Genomic DNA, 15,001 nt, shown 5'->3' with positions numbered 1-15,001 from the left:
CGAGCCCGGTCCGCGTCTGGCTGCGGGCGCGACTCCGGGATCGCTGCTGGTGAGAGCCCCGGGAGCCACCTCCCGGCCCCCGCGGTGAGCCGGGGACCGGGGCAGGGAGGGGGAGACCAGCTGCCCCGGCAGCCCCGGCGAGAGAGCTCTGCCGGGGGCCGAGCTGTGGCAGGACACGGGGGGCAGAGCCTGAACCCAGCCCGCTCCCGGGGAGCACGGGGCGTGGGGGGGTCTCTGCAGCTGAGCCTTGCAGGCTCCTCCCCACGCAGCCGCTTTCCGGGGTGCAAAGAGGGGAGGTCGGAGCACGCAACGCCCGGGAGGGGCCCCTGCAACCCGGCCAGCAACTGTCCCGCAAAACAACGCTTGACAAAAAGCCTTGGTAGGGTGGAAGCAAAAGGCCCGGTGCAGCGGGAGCCTTGTCCACACACACAAGGTGTCGTGCTTCAACCACCCCTGCGTTTAAAGCGGTCCAGTGCCCCCAGCCCAGCATGTGGATATAATTATTTTATTACAAAGGTGCTTATACGGAAAAAGGAGTAAGCTACCCTGGTATAAGGAAAAGCTCAGATTCAGTTCTCCTAAATTCAAGTTATGCTTTTTTAAAAGGCCTGTGTAGCAATGTACAGCAGTCGGCTGAGAAAAGGAAGGAAGCCGTTGAGCCATGTGCATCCATCACACCGTTACTTCTTATTTCTGCTGCTGACCAGGCAAATAGGACGACTGCCCTGGTGACGGAGACGCTGCGATTGTCTCCACCACAGAGTCTTGGCCACCAGAGCCTGTGCGTGGAGACACCGCGTACGCCCACAGGAGGAGGTTTTCTGCCAGCATGGCTGCCCCACCTCCTCAAATGACGCTAGTTACACCAGTGTTTCTCAGATGGGGGGGCCATCAGGGTCTTTTCTTGGGGCCACAGCCTCCTGGGCAGTGACTGGGGGAGCAAAGCAGTGACCCCCTCCCCCAGGACCCCCAGCAGGGGTTGGATCCTGCCCCCTTCTGGAGCCAGAAATGCCAGAGGAGCGGGCAGCTGGTGTGAGTTCCCCACCTTCCTAGGGGCGATGGGGCTCGAGCTTTCGACTTCAGCCCTGCAGTGACAGGTGGCCGGCTCCAGACATGGGGCTTTGGCATGCTCCGTCAACTGGTCCTGGGCTCATCGCTCCCCCATTGTCCCTGGTTCCCACTGCCTCCTCTGGCCCTGGGCTTCGGTCACGTGGCAGCAGACTCCATCCCCCAGGCTCTGGCTGTGGGGCTTCAGGATCTGGCCCCAGCCACGTGGCAGCAGGTGCCAGTCCCAGGATCCACCCCTCTCAGCCCCCGCCTGTCACCCCTGGTCACCTGCTGTCTCTTCCATCCCTGGGCTCTGGCTGCACGGTAGCGGGCTCTGTTCCTGGTGCCGGCCTCAGGCTCTGGTCACGGGGCTCCAAGATCTGTCTGTGGGGCTTTGGGCTCTGGCCTCACCCCCCTGATCCTCGCTGCATCCTCCAGCCCCGGCCTTTGGCCAGGCAGCGGCGGGCTCTGTCTTCCGGGCTCCATCTGTGAGGCCTTGGGATCCAGGCATGGGGCTTTAGGCTCTGTCCCCAGGCTCACCACCCCCTGCCCATCACCCCTGGCCTCCACTGCCTCCTCCATCCCCAAGCTCTGGCCTCACGGCAGCGGGCTCCATCCCCAGGCCCTGGCCTCTGGCTGTGGGACCCCAGGATCCAGCCGTGGGGCTTTGGGCTCTGGCCCTGTGCTCATCGCCCTCCATCACCCCGGACCCTGCAGCATCCTCTGGCCCCGGTCCCCAGCCATGGGGCTTTGGGCACCGTGCTCAACCCCACCCATTGCCATTGGCCCCTGCTGCTTCTCCTGGCCTCTCACCCACCCCCCATCCTCCCTGGCTGCCACCGCCTCCCTACCCACTGTCCCATCCAGGTCTTAATTTGTCCCACAGCTTGCTGGGGCTGAGTAAATCTGCTGTGAAAAGTGAAATGTTTATGTTTGTTAATAGCGCTTTTCACTGCCTCCCAGTTAGCTAGCAAGTCTGCTTCTGTGAAAAGTGATTTTAACAAATATCACTTTTCACAGGAGCAGACTTACTAGCTAGCAACTAAAAAAGTCTTATAGACAACTAAAAAAGCAAAAGAAACAACAACAACAACAAAAGACAAGAGGAACATGCAAAGCACATTAGTTTTGTTTCTATTCTGTTTAGGTCCAGTAAAGAATAGAGACAATTGTACAATATTTTTATTACCGAGTTTGCAAATAAAAAAACCCCATCATAAATAAATTACAATGATGTGGACATGTGTATGTGCATATTTATTTGTTTTTCCTAACGTTAATTAAGTATGTTAGGAAAAATTGTCAGAGTGGCTGCCAGCAAGGGATGATTGTTATAGCAGATGTTTCCTGTTGGGGAATCAACAGGGAAGAATGATGGTGGGGTAAGAAGGATCCACTGAGAGATACTATCTTAAAGAATTGTTAGTCCTCCCAGCTGTCCTCTAACCATGTCTTCACACATAAATCAGGTAAACTGAGAATATATAGAAATGACACTGCAACATATGTTTCTGGCAGAATATGCTTGGCAATGAGGTTTCCTTTGTCTGAAACCCTTTCTAATCAAATTGGTACAGAAACTTAGTTGGCAGAGTGAAGACTGCACATCCCTTCCAGATGCAGGACAGACACGTTAGCAATTAGACAAGAAAGGGTGGTAATGTAGCTATTTCTTTCCGTATAGTGCTGTACTAATCTCTGATGAATAATCTGAGATTAAATAATTCCAATCTTGAGTCATTAATTCAGCCATGCAACAGCTTTAAGGTCAAAGTTTCCAATGAAAGAAAGCCTGTGAAGAAATAATTTCTTTGGTGCAATTGGTTGAAAACCAATTATAGTTGACAAGCCGTGGATCCCTTGTTTAATAGGTGTTTTCTGAGTTACAGAAGTATTTTACCCTACTAGAATCTCTGTTTTCCAGTTTCTAGAAACCACCAAGAAGAAAGTCCATCAACTCAGAGACTCAGCAACAGTAAGAAGAACCGCCAGAGTTCATGGCTGGACTCTGAAAGAAAGAAAGCTGTACGTGCTTATTTCCTTTTAGTCGCCATTCTGCCTAGTGATATTTACATCCAAACTTGCATTTCACACTGCTGTGTCTAGCAGAATGGAGTTGTGGTCCATGGGTAAACTGCCGAGGCCCTGTGGTAATACATGCTACATTACATGTATACCTGTTGTAATAACTGGGGCCAGATAGGCCTACCCCAACTGTGGAAAAATGGCTAAAAATTTATAAAATGTTCCAGGCACCTATAACAAATGCTAATGGGAAACTGTTTGAAAGGGAGACAGACAGATTGGGTCACTCCCAACAAACATGCCTGCTGATCTAACTCAGAGTGTGTCAAGATCATGACTGGTAAACAAGAGGAATGTGGGATCAGAAATCAGTGGGGGAAATTTTAAGCCACAGCCTCAGTTTTAAGTTTGTTTTAGCTACAAATGAAGTGAGTTGTAAATTCTTAGCTTTGTTAATCTCTGAAAGGTTTAACTGTGATTTTGATAGCATCTAATCAAATGAGATTTGTAAATCCTATAAATCTAGGATTGTGTTTCGATCGTGTCTGGTAAACAACAGGGGTATGGGATCAGAAATCAGTGGACCAAAATTGGTTAAGGTTAACGTACATACTCAGTTACTGAAAACTCTGGCAAACTACCAATTGTTATCCAAGTGTCTTTGAGCTTGTTTTGTCTGAGCATGCAAAGCCATCTGCTAATGTTCTTGTTTAAAAAATCAGAGGTTTTTATAACTTTGTTTGATAGTTATTACTGGTTTTAAAATCTTTGTACAAATGCTTTGTTTCTCGTTTTCTTTTGTAGTTTCTCTAACTGGTAATAACTTGGAACCTTCAACATAAAGGCATTTTTAAGCAAAATGCAAAAGTGATAAAGTGTTTTAAATTGTTAAAGGTTAAGTTGCTAAAGCAAACTTCTGCTTAGATAACATTTTTTAACTGAATGGCAGCTTAATTCAGGGCTGTAAATTGAGTTTCAAACCATCAGAAAGGGCTATTGCAACCCTCAAGATTTTTGTGATTGGAAAAACAAAACAACGTGTTGGTGGTGGATTTTGTTATGTGAAACAGCACAGTTCTAGTGGTTCGAATTAGACTCTGGGATGGGCTAATTTGCCTCAGTGGCTGTGAAATGTTGGTGGGCAAGGTCTATCATAGACTAAAATGCCAGTGTATTTTACTACCTTTGGGTGTAGCAAATGGCTCATGGATGCAAAACTGGTTCCAAAGAACATTAGTTGGTTGCTTCTTTTTAAAAGGAGGAAATATACAGGGGTAAAAATGACACGAAGGCTAAAATTTCTGCTAGTCAGCAAGTTTAACCACTTGTGCGTGACATTTTCACCATTTATGTAAATGTGCAGCTTTAAAAAGGCAAGAGGAGTAGGGGGATGGGGGGGAAAGATTTTCAATCTTTCCCCAATCTGGACTTTGAGCAAAAAATGTGACAAGAGCTAGTCTGTTTCTAAAAATCTGAAGACAGAGACCAACATCAGTTTTAAGTTTGTTTTAGGTACAAATCAAATGAGTTGTAAGTTCTTATCTTTATTAACACTCGAAAGGTTGAAATGTGATTTTTTGTAGCATCTAATCAAATAAGATTTGAAAATCCCAGTTTTGGGATGAGGAATTTGCAAACCTTGCAATACAACCAAGTACCTTTTCCCCCCTCTTTCTACAACAGCAGAGTTGCGAGTCAGCATGCGAGACAGAACTGCATTTTCTATCTTTGCTGTTCTTTCCTCTCCCTTTTTCTGTGCATTTGTCTGGTTTTGTCTTCACAGAAACGAGATCAGACACTAACAACAGAAGCAACAGCTCCAGCCCATTTCAACTAACTGCTTCTCTTTCCCCCCCAAAAAGGAATGTTGTTACCATCCATAACAATATCAAAAAGACTGCTTGTCAGGGTTTCCTCCTCCCCCCTCTTGAATACTCTCTACAGCTAAAGGAAAATGGAATAAGGCATATAGTTGAAATGAAAGCCTTATGGAGTACTTTACATTTCAAATCCCTTAAGGGTCTTGAAAAAGGAACAGTTAAATCTGGATTTGGTACAAGTTCAAACAAAAAGGTTGCCAATCAATAAAATTCTGTAAATTCATACTCATGAGAAAATTGTAAAACGTTTGAGTGATGCCCCTGAAATGTAGAAGGATTATGTTACAAGCGAAGCTCTTTGCGGGTAAAGACTGTCTTTTTGTTGTGTCCTTTTTCAGTGCCTGATACAATGGGGTCTTGCCCCATGATTAAAAGTCCTGAGCTCTAAGGTAACACAAATAAATAATAATAATGTTCATTAAAAAGCGTAAAAAGAGCCATCTACCTGCAGTAGTGCAATTGTGATCTGATATTCCGAGGTGCCATGATCAGTCAAATAAAAGGCAGAACTGAGGTAACATCACCTGAGTTCAGAAAGGGTTCACTAGGAAGAAAAAAGCAGCACAGGAAGGAAGAAGGCTTGGTTTGGGCAGAAGGCTACAAGGAAGAAATACAAAATGGAGGGATCTCTTCTAGTCATCAATGGGCAGAATCCAACTGATATTGGTGAAAACTGGAAGATGGAAATGTGGGGGGACTCAGAGCTCCTTTCATGTGTGTGGCAGGCCCATTGGCTTTCAATAACTCTGTTTAGTAGAGAATCTGAGAGGCACTTGTCACTGACCCTCAGATGAAAACTTTGTACCTCACACAGAACTAACAACGTCTGTGTTTCCCAGGTTTCAGTTTGTGTGATTGGAAGAGAAGGGATTTCTGAGATGATGGAGCCCCTGTCCAATTCAACGTCTCAGATCTTCCACCACCCAGGACCACAACTGAGCTGTGACCTCAGAGAGAAGCTGCAGTATTCACGGCAACTAGGTAATAAGTTGTGTGTGCAAAAACAACGAGGAGTCCTTGTGGCACCTTAGAAACTAACAGATTTATTTGGGCATAAACTTTTGTGGGCTAGAACCCACTTCATCAGATGCATGGAGTGGAAACTAAAGTAGCAAGTATATATATTGTGATACAAGAGGGCCAGGGAGCAGTGTGAGAGTGCTAGAGGGGAAATATGTAAACTCAAGGCTAATTAAGGTGTGGTTCCCTGTAGACTAGGGAAGGTGGCTGCAGGTTAATTGGCGCACCTGCAGTCAATTAAGGCCCTGTTAGGAACCTAGTAAAACCCCCTGCTTCAGGCAGACAGGGGAAGAGGAGAGGACTGGAGATTGGAGGTGTGCTGTGAGACTTGGAAAATCAGAGAACTGAAGTAAGGGGGACCCTGCCCAGTATGGGAGGTAGACTCCCTTCCCCAGCATCTAAGGACTGCAGGTACCCCACCCAAGGGGGAAGAGGGTAAGAACCCGCAGGGGTTGAGAGGGGCTGGGGCTCAGAGTGAGGAACAAACCCAGACCCCTCTCCCGCTTCCCTCCTTTACCACCTTCCTGGGCCACTAGCGGGGCCATTGATGCCCCAAGAACAGGGGCAAGGGGTGGCATCTTAGCTCCCCGCCAAGAAAAGCGCAGGACCCACCAGAGTAACATCGGCCATCTTGTCTCTATCTCTCTATGTCTCTATCTATCTACACACAGAGTACATATCTATCTACACACAGAGTACATGAAAAGACGGGAGTTGCCTTACCAAGTGGGGGGTCAGTGCTAATGAGACAATTCAATTAACAGTAGAATACCAAGGGAGGAAAAGTCACTTTTGTAGTGGTAATGAGGGTGGCCCATTTCAAACAGTTGACAAGAAGGTGTGAGTAACAGTAGGGGGAAATTAGTTTTTGTAATGACCCATCCACTCCCACTCTTTATTCAGGCCTAATTTGATGGTGTCCAGTTTGCAAATTAATTCCAGTTCAGCAGTTTCTCGTAGGAGTCTGTTTTTGAAATTTTGTTGTTGAAAAATTGCCACTTTTAAGTCTGTTATTGAGTGAGGGAGACGGAAGTGTTTTCCTAGTGGTTTTTGAATGTTATAATTCCTGATTTGTGTCCATTTATTCTTTTGTGAAATCATCAGAACAGCATTTGGTTGTCTCGTGGCATGTGGAGAGCGGGTAGGTCCCTGTTCCTAGTAGAGTCGTGTCATAAATATAAAGGGAAGGGTAAACCCCTTTAAAATCCCTCCTGGCCAGAGGAAATCTCCTCTCACCTGTAAAGGTTAAGAAGCTAAAGGTAACCTCGCTGGCACCTGACCAAAATGACCAATGAGGAGACAAGATACTTTCAAAAGCTGGGAGGAGGGAGAGAAACAAAGGGTATATGTGGTCTGTCTATATTTTGTCTTTGCCGGGGATAGACCAGGAATGAAGCCTTAGAACTTTTAGTAAGTAATCTAGCTAGGTACGTGTTAGATTATGATTTCTTTAAATGGCTGAGAAAAGAATTGTGCTGAATAGAATAACTATTTCTGTCTGTATCTTTTTTGTAACTTAAGGTTTTTTGCCTAGAGGGGTTCTCTATGTTTTGAATCTAATTACCCTGTAAGGTATTTACCATCCTGATTTTACAGGGGGGATTTTTTTTTCTTATTTCTATTTACTTCTATTTCTATTAAAAGTCTTTTTGTAAGAAAACGGAATGCTTTTTCATTGTTCTCAGATCCAAGGGTTTGGGTCTGTGGTCACCTATGCAAATTGGTGAGGCTTTTTATCCAACATTTCCCTGGAAAGGGGGGATGCAAGTGTTGGGAGGATTGTTCATTGTTCTTAAGATCCAAGGGTCTGGGTCTGTAGTCACCTAGGCAAATTGGTGAGGCTTTTTACCAAACCTTGTCCAGGAAGTGGGGTGCAAGGTTTTGGGAAGTATTTTGGGGGGAAAGACGTGTCCAAACAGCTCTTCCCCAGTAACCAGTATTTGTTTGGTGGTGGTAGCGGCCAATCCAAGGACAAAAGGGTGGAATATTTTGTACCTTGGGGAAGTTTTGACCTAAGCTGGTAAAGATAAGCTTAGGAGGTTTTTCATGCAGGTCCCCACATCTGTACCCTAGAGTTCAGAGTGGGGGAGGAACCTTGACAAGTCGTAAGGTCCAGGAGCATGTGTGTCTGTGTGGGTCCCTCTAATGGTATCTTTATCATCCTTTAGATCTTCCTGTGCCTTATTTGTTTGTTCCTCATGATAAGGGGAATGAAGGAGACCAGGATATGGTGGCCTTGCTCCGTAGGTTTGGCTTTATGGTGAGTTGTGAAATGGTGCTTGCTTCAGTGGCCTGAGCTGGGGCTGAGTTCTGGCGGGATGGGGAGCTTTGAGGGCAGGCTGAGTCTGGCATCTCTTGCTGTGTGGAGGAGGTTGGGATAGTGGGAAATGGGGTTCGTTCCCCCACAATGCTGCACTGACAGTGATGGCTCTGCCCTTTGCTGCTCAGCTTGTGTCTGAGTGGTGGCATTGTGGCCAGAGCAGGCAGGTGCTGAGTGGAGGACACGTGTCATTTCAGATGCCAGTGACGTTTGAGGAGGTGGCCGTGTACTTCTCTGAAGATGAATGGGCTCTTTTGGATGAAAAGCAGAGGGAACTCTACAGAGATGTCATGCAGGAGAATTACGAGACTCTCCTCTCACTGGGTGAGCAGTTGCTATCGTCCCCGTAGTGTAGACATGGCCTAAATCTCCTATAAGGAACACAGCCCATTTCCCACCAGACAATCTGCTTGCCAAAGGGGGTTTCATGAATAATTGACAACCTATATGAATTATGTCTTTTCCCCTTCATTCCAAGATTTTCTTTGCTGTTCTTTGTTGTTAAGTGATCAACAAATATTTGACATGTTGTGATGCATGTACCTCTTTCCATTGAGCAGGATTTCCTATTGCTAAACCAGATGTGCTGTCCCAGGTGGAGCGAGGGGAAGAGCCATGGTTCCCAGATCTTCAGGGCTCTGAGGAAAGGGAAATCCCAAGAGGCACTACGACAGGTGAGGAATGAGTGACACCAACTGAGAAACCATCTGGGACTGAGGGAAAAGCTGGGATTCCAGCAAACCCACTGAGTCCTCATCTGACTCGCTATTGTGCCCTGTCCTCCTGGCAGGTGTCACTCGTGGCTCCCACTCGTTCTGCCTGACCCCTGGCAGAAGCCTTTTCCTCAGGGCTCAGGTGGGACTTTGAGGCAGAACTGACCCCTTTTCCCTTCTGTGGAAAGATTTGGGGAATTTACTTCCTACCTGTCAGGTTCTCTTATCGGTGACCAATCCCTTTTCTGCCTCCCCTTTCCCCAGCACATGGAATGAATCCCATCTGGATTCTCTCTCCCAACAGGTACCGGGACAGCAAGTGAAAACAAGGAGGAGAGTCCCCAGCAGGAAGGGGCTGTGAGAGTGAAGATTCACAGGATGTTTTCAGGGAGACTACAGTGCCCTGACGGGGCAGATGCCAGTGAGAGTCATGGCAGGGCAGGACGGCAGAGGGGAGACCCTCCAGGCAGGAGTAAATCCACTCACAGCAAAAGAGGTTTGAGGAAATCCAAGGACACCAGCGCCCACCCGGTAACCCTTATGGCGGAGACACCAAATACTGTCAATGAACAGAGGGAAGGTTTCAGTAACAGTTTGCTCCTTATTCAGCAGTGTCAGCAAACTGGTGCAGAAAAAAATGTCTACAAGTGTTATGAGTGTGGCAAAGGCTTCTCTCGACAAGAAAACCTTCAGATACATCTGAGAATTCACCCAGAGGAGCGACCTTATAAATGTAATGAATGCGGGAAAAGCTTCAGACATAAGACAAGCCTTGTTCTTCATTGTTACACGGTCCACAAGTCAGAGAGACCCCATAAGTGTCCAGACTGTGGCCAGCTCTTTATCCTAAAAGACAGACTTATTCAGCATAAGAGAATCCATTCAGGAGAGGCGTCTAGAGGGTTTAATGATGGGATGGTGAGTGAGAACAGGGACAAGAATCCCCAGAAGGAAGGGCTTGTGAGAGCAGAGCAGGACAGGATGTTGTTGGGGAGACCTCAGAGTCTTGAGTGGGGAGAAGCCTGTGGAAGTGCGGGAGCTGCACGAAGGCAGCACGGGACCCCGAAAGGGGAGAGAGGCAGTGTATCTATTCAACATAAACAAATTTTCAAGAAACTGAACTGCCCCATTGGCCACCAGAGCACCAATCAGGGAGCACAACCGAGTACAAGTAGTGATCAGAAAAGTTTCAGTAGAAACTCAGCAGTGCATCAGAAAGTCTGTCCCAAAGAGAGACGTTACAGCTGTGCTGAGTGTGGGAAAAGCTATTACCACAACTCGCACCTCCGATGGCATCAGAAAAAACACACAGGGGAGAGATCCCATGTATGCGCCGACTGTGGAAAGAGCTTTAACTGCAGATCGTCACTCGGCAGACATGAAAGGATCCACAAAGAGGAGAAAAACTACAGCTGCACTGACTGTGGGAAAAAATTCAGAGAGTACTTGCACCTTGCTTCCCATCAGACAATCCACACAGGAGAGAGAGCCTATCAGTGTCCTGACTGTCACAAAAGCTTCAGACTGAAAGGGGTCCTTTGTACTCACCGTAAAACCCACACAGGAGCTAAACCTTTTAAATGCACTGAATGTGGGCAAGGCTTTGGGCGGAAAGAAACCCTACATAAACACATGAGGATCCACACTGGGGAGCGGCCCTATAAATGCACCCAGTGTGAGAAAAGCTTTCGTCAGAAGTTCTCCCTTTCCCAGCATGAGTTAATGCACTGCGGAGGGAGGCCTCACAAATGTACTGAATGTGGGAAAGGCTTCAATCACAAATCAAACCTTGTTCAACACTTGGCAAAACTGCACTTGAAAAAGAAACCCCACACTGCAAATGTAGCTTCAGATTAAATAGATCTACAATCGCAATGGTAGAAAACAGTGGAGTGGTTTGTTTTTTTTTTTTTTTTTTTAATTCTGGTGAGACACTTCTAAAATACAAGGCTTAAGGTGGATGGGTGGATAGTATTGGCTTATTTTTGATGATGGGAGGAGGACAAAGCTGATGAAGAGAGGAACTGATCTTTCGATGGGGTGGGGAGATGGTTAGTGAGAATTTCAAGGCAGTGGAGTTGAATTTTGGAAGTTGCGCAGCGGTATGCCATCTCTGGATGCAACGCATGGATTGCATTCCCATGTGAGCCCTGAATATGACTTCCTGACTTGCTGTGCCAGTGGGACGATTCCATCCGGCCCCTGAACACACAGGGAGGATGCCATTGTGTAGAACAAAATGGCGTCCTCCGCACATTGTGAAGACACGGGTATTTTAACATGGCACTCTATAAATGGATTAAAACCTGGTGAACTGAGATGTCACAAAATGTAACTGTAAACAGGGAATCCTCATTGAGTAGGTGTGTTTCTAATGGGGTCCTGCAGAGATCAGTTCTTGATTCTCTGCTTTGTAACATTTTTATCAATGACCTGGAAAAAACCCCATAAAATGATCACTGATAAAATTTGCAGATGACACTCTAAACCAGAGGATGGTAAATAATGAAGAGGACAGGTCTCTGATTTAACAGTGAACTGGATCACTTTGCACACTGGGCACAAGAAAACAGTATGCATTTTAATGTGGCTAAATGTATACATCTAGGACAAAATATGTAGGCCACACTTATAGGATGGGGGATTCCATCCTGGGAAGGTGGGACTCTGAAAAAGATTTCGGGTTTGTGGTGGATAATCGGCTGAATATGAACTCCCAGTACGATGCTGTCTCCAAAAGAACTCATGCAATCCTGAGATGCATAAACAGGGAAATCTCAAGTAGGAACAGAGAGGTTATTTTACCTCTGTATTTGGCACTGAGGCAACTGTGTTTTTTAAACTTATCTACTCCGGAAGTTTTACTGGTATAATTTTGCCAGTATGGTTATAATGGCATAACTTCCTGTGAATAAGTGTGTCAACATGGGGCGTTACAGAGGTATAATGATACTGGTATATTTTATGCCAGTTAAATTCCACATGTAGACAAGCTCCTAGCGAGAGCAGTTTTCAAGGTAACAGGTGAACAGGAGTAAGTCAGCCTTGCCCCACCCCTACAGCAGCTTTCTACCATGCACTAATGGGCTATAGCACTATTGGCTAAAGATTCAGCTCACTGTCAAAGGCATATGATTAATAATGGGATGCCGAGTGCATCTTCACCTGGATCTTCCATCCCCAGCATCAGTCTATTCCATGGCTCTTGTAAGGGGTTAGGCACATCGTGATTTTTCCTGTGTGGCAGGTACCCTTAAATGTGCCAGTGTAACTAGTAATGCAAGTCCTACTTCCTCCCCGAGCTGTGCATTCCAGAGTCCACTGACAGTGTCTGAAAAAATACCCATAATCCTTGGTGCAGGGACCTGCTGCTCATCCTGCATGGAATTGCTGCCCAAAATGTTTCACAATTTACTCCTAAAAACACAGTTGGGCAGAGTGCTGGGTATGAACTGGAAAACAGAAAATGCCCCGTATAACTTACAGCTGGTTAAGCCTGAGTGTGATTTGTTAGCTTATGAGCTAAAGGCCCCTAAGGCTTTGCAGCTATGCAAAATGTATAAAGGATATGTGTGACAGATTGCAATGCTTGCTGGTGAAATAAGGAATGGAGAGGTACTGAGACTGATCTGTTTGCAGATGTTTTAACCATTAATTGCAAGTACTAGATGTTTTGCTGAGTAAGGGACATGGAGTGGTACTAACAGAAATAGTAAGTAACTAGGCTGTAAACAACTGGGGCATGAAAGGTTCATGCACTAGGAAACATTCAGGGCACACCCTGAGTGTTGTGTAGGAGCAGTGCACACACTGCTCCTTCCAAGGACATGAACCATGGGAAGTCGCCCAGAGGACATGAACCGTGGGAAGCCTCCCCAGACTGGGCTCAAGGCCCAAGAGCAAGGAATGTAGTAGATAGAAGCTGGTAAATAAGAATATTAATTAAAGTCATATTATTCCTTTTGCTGTTTCCTTTTGCTGTTGGAGTATGTAATGCGCATGAGTGGAGGAAGAATAAAAGAGAGGCTGGAAAGCCGACACGGCGGACCAGCCTGCTTGCTTGCTTAAAGCTTTGTCTGTCTTGCATTTGAACCACAACAGCTGGCGCCCAACGTGGGGCCCTCAGCACTCACCTTGCCCGGCAAGGGTTCCAGATGCATCACTCATCCGCTTCGCGGATCCCGGTGAGTACTTTTTCGTCGTGGTAAGTATGGGAAGTTCCCTCTCTGCTTTGCAAGTGCAACACCGCAATGAGCTACAATATTTGCTGCGTAAGGCTCAGCATGATTGCCCCACTCGAGAACTCACTCTCCTGCTACAGGAGGTGAATGCCCAATGCCCGTGGTACCCTGATGCCGGAACCCTTAAGCTAGCGGACTGGGAGCGGTTGGGCCAGACATTGCACAAAGAGCCTCGGGCGCCCGTGCAGGCTTTACATGCCTGGCACCTCTGCCGTGACGCAATACAGCGTTTTGCCTCAGAAGGGCCCTCTCCCGCGCCAATAGAGAGGCTGCCGATCGCACCACTCCCGTCCGCTCCTGCAGCCATCCCTCCTCCTGCTTCGCCCCCAGTGCCTCAATTACTGCCGCCTCCCTTGTCTTCCCCTCTGGAGCCGGTGTGTGATCACCGTCCCCCTGTGGGGCCCCATGCTCCGTGGCCCACCGGGGGGGGTGTCGTCCGCGTCTGCTCAGGGGCTTTCGCTGGTGCAACAAATGGTTCACACAGCGAAGACTCGCTCAGATATTACAGCAGAGGAGTTAGCTGATCTGGTCTCAGTTTGTCTGGTGACCTGGCAGGATGATGGCCAGGGCAACCAACTTGCAAACTGGGTCAGTTTGCCTTACTCGGTTATCCGAGAGGTAAAGAAAGCGATTCGCGAGTTCGGCCTTACTAGCACGTATGTACGTGGTCTCCTTGAAGGGCTAGGTACTGGGTACACCCTGGTCCCTGAAGACTGGAAAGCGCTGTTGCGCATGATGCTGACGCCCAGTCAGTATGTTATTTGGCTTAGTGAGTATCAGCAGATGGCGGAACGCCAAGCCCAGGTATATAGAGAGCAAGGTGTCATTTATGAGCAGTTAGCAGGGGAGGGCCAGTTTGCTACCGTTCAGATGCAGTCTCAACTCCCTCAGGCCGTCTTCCCCATTATTTCCGCCTGCGCCCAGCATGCCTTCCGGAAGGTCCCGGATTCAGGCAAGCCTACCAAAAGCTTTGCCAGTTATCCGTCAGGCTGCATCAGAGTCTTTTTTATGGATTTTACCAACAGATTGCAGGAAGCTATCCTCCGACAGGTGGATAACCCTGTGGCAGCTAGGAAATCCTGTTAAAAATGGCGGTTGAAAATGCGAACGAGGATTGCCGCCGTGCTCTCCAGGCTGCACAAGCCTCTGGAGTTCTAGAGCTGTCGGACATGCTGCGGGCGTGCCAAAACATCGGAACTCAAGCACATAAAGCTGGAGTTCTGGCTGCCGCCCTGCGGAAAAGCGGAAAGGAGGGGAAGCATTGTTATCGCTGTGGTAAGGAGGGTCACTTTCAGCGGGAGTGCCGCTCATCGACGGCGCCCGCTCGCCCCTCAAAGAAGTGTCCCAAGTGTCGGAAGGGCTATCACTGGGCTAATCAGTGTCGTAGCGGGTCGGGAAACCGCACGACGGGTCCCCCCCAAACCCAGGACCAAACGGGGGTGTTCCCCACTCAGATGACTGTCCCTCTGCCTTTAGAATCCATGAGGGCGGCGACTGCCGGAAGTGCTGGGCTTGATTTGATTATGCAGGAGGACGCTGATTTTCGGTTGCCGGGGGAGGTTTGCGCCATACCTACACAGGTGATGGGACCTCTCCCTGCTGGGTTTGTGGGTCTGGTTCTCCCTCGCTCACATGCTGGGGAACAGGTTTTTTTTGTCATCCCAAGGGTCATTGACGCCGATTACACCGGCGTTATTAAAGTTCAGGTATGGACCCATCTTCCGCAGTTGCTCCCGCATGGACAGTCAATTGCAC

General features: G+C 47.7%; 1 protein-coding gene across 1 annotated transcript; it reads left to right on the top strand.

The window, feature by feature from the left end:
- Positions 1–18: 18 nt before the first annotated feature.
- On the top strand, positions 19–13,006 carry LOC141988536 (uncharacterized). The gene is made up of 7 exons (XM_074954334.1): positions 19–49; positions 2,972–3,072; positions 5,792–5,933; positions 8,141–8,232; positions 8,490–8,616; positions 8,853–8,966; positions 9,310–13,006. Exons 3-7 carry the CDS (start codon positions 5,831–5,833, stop codon positions 10,860–10,862), a joined length of 1,989 nt encoding a protein of 662 aa, XP_074810435.1. The 5' UTR covers positions 19–49; positions 2,972–3,072; positions 5,792–5,830; the 3' UTR covers positions 10,863–13,006.
- The last annotated feature ends 1,995 nt before the right edge of the window (positions 13,007–15,001 follow it).

This window comes from Natator depressus, chromosome 6, assembly GCF_965152275.1.
Source record: "Natator depressus isolate rNatDep1 chromosome 6, rNatDep2.hap1, whole genome shotgun sequence".
Classification (NCBI taxonomy): Eukaryota; Metazoa; Chordata; order Testudines; family Cheloniidae; genus Natator; species Natator depressus.
This window is presented reverse-complemented; position numbering and strand designations above follow the sequence as displayed.

Excerpts from the sequence above, each read along its gene's own strand:
- LOC141988536 (XM_074954334.1), top strand. The coding sequence starts at position 5,831 with ATGATGGAGCCCCTGTCCAATTCAACGTCTCAGATCTTCCACCACCCA. Across the intron at positions 5,934-8,140 it reads GCAGTATTCACGGCAACTAG|ATCTTCCTGTGCCTTATTTG; the intron begins GTAATAAGTTGT and ends ATCATCCTTTAG. Across the intron at positions 8,967-9,309 it reads CCCAAGAGGCACTACGACAG|GTACCGGGACAGCAAGTGAA; the intron begins GTGAGGAATGAG and ends CTCTCCCAACAG.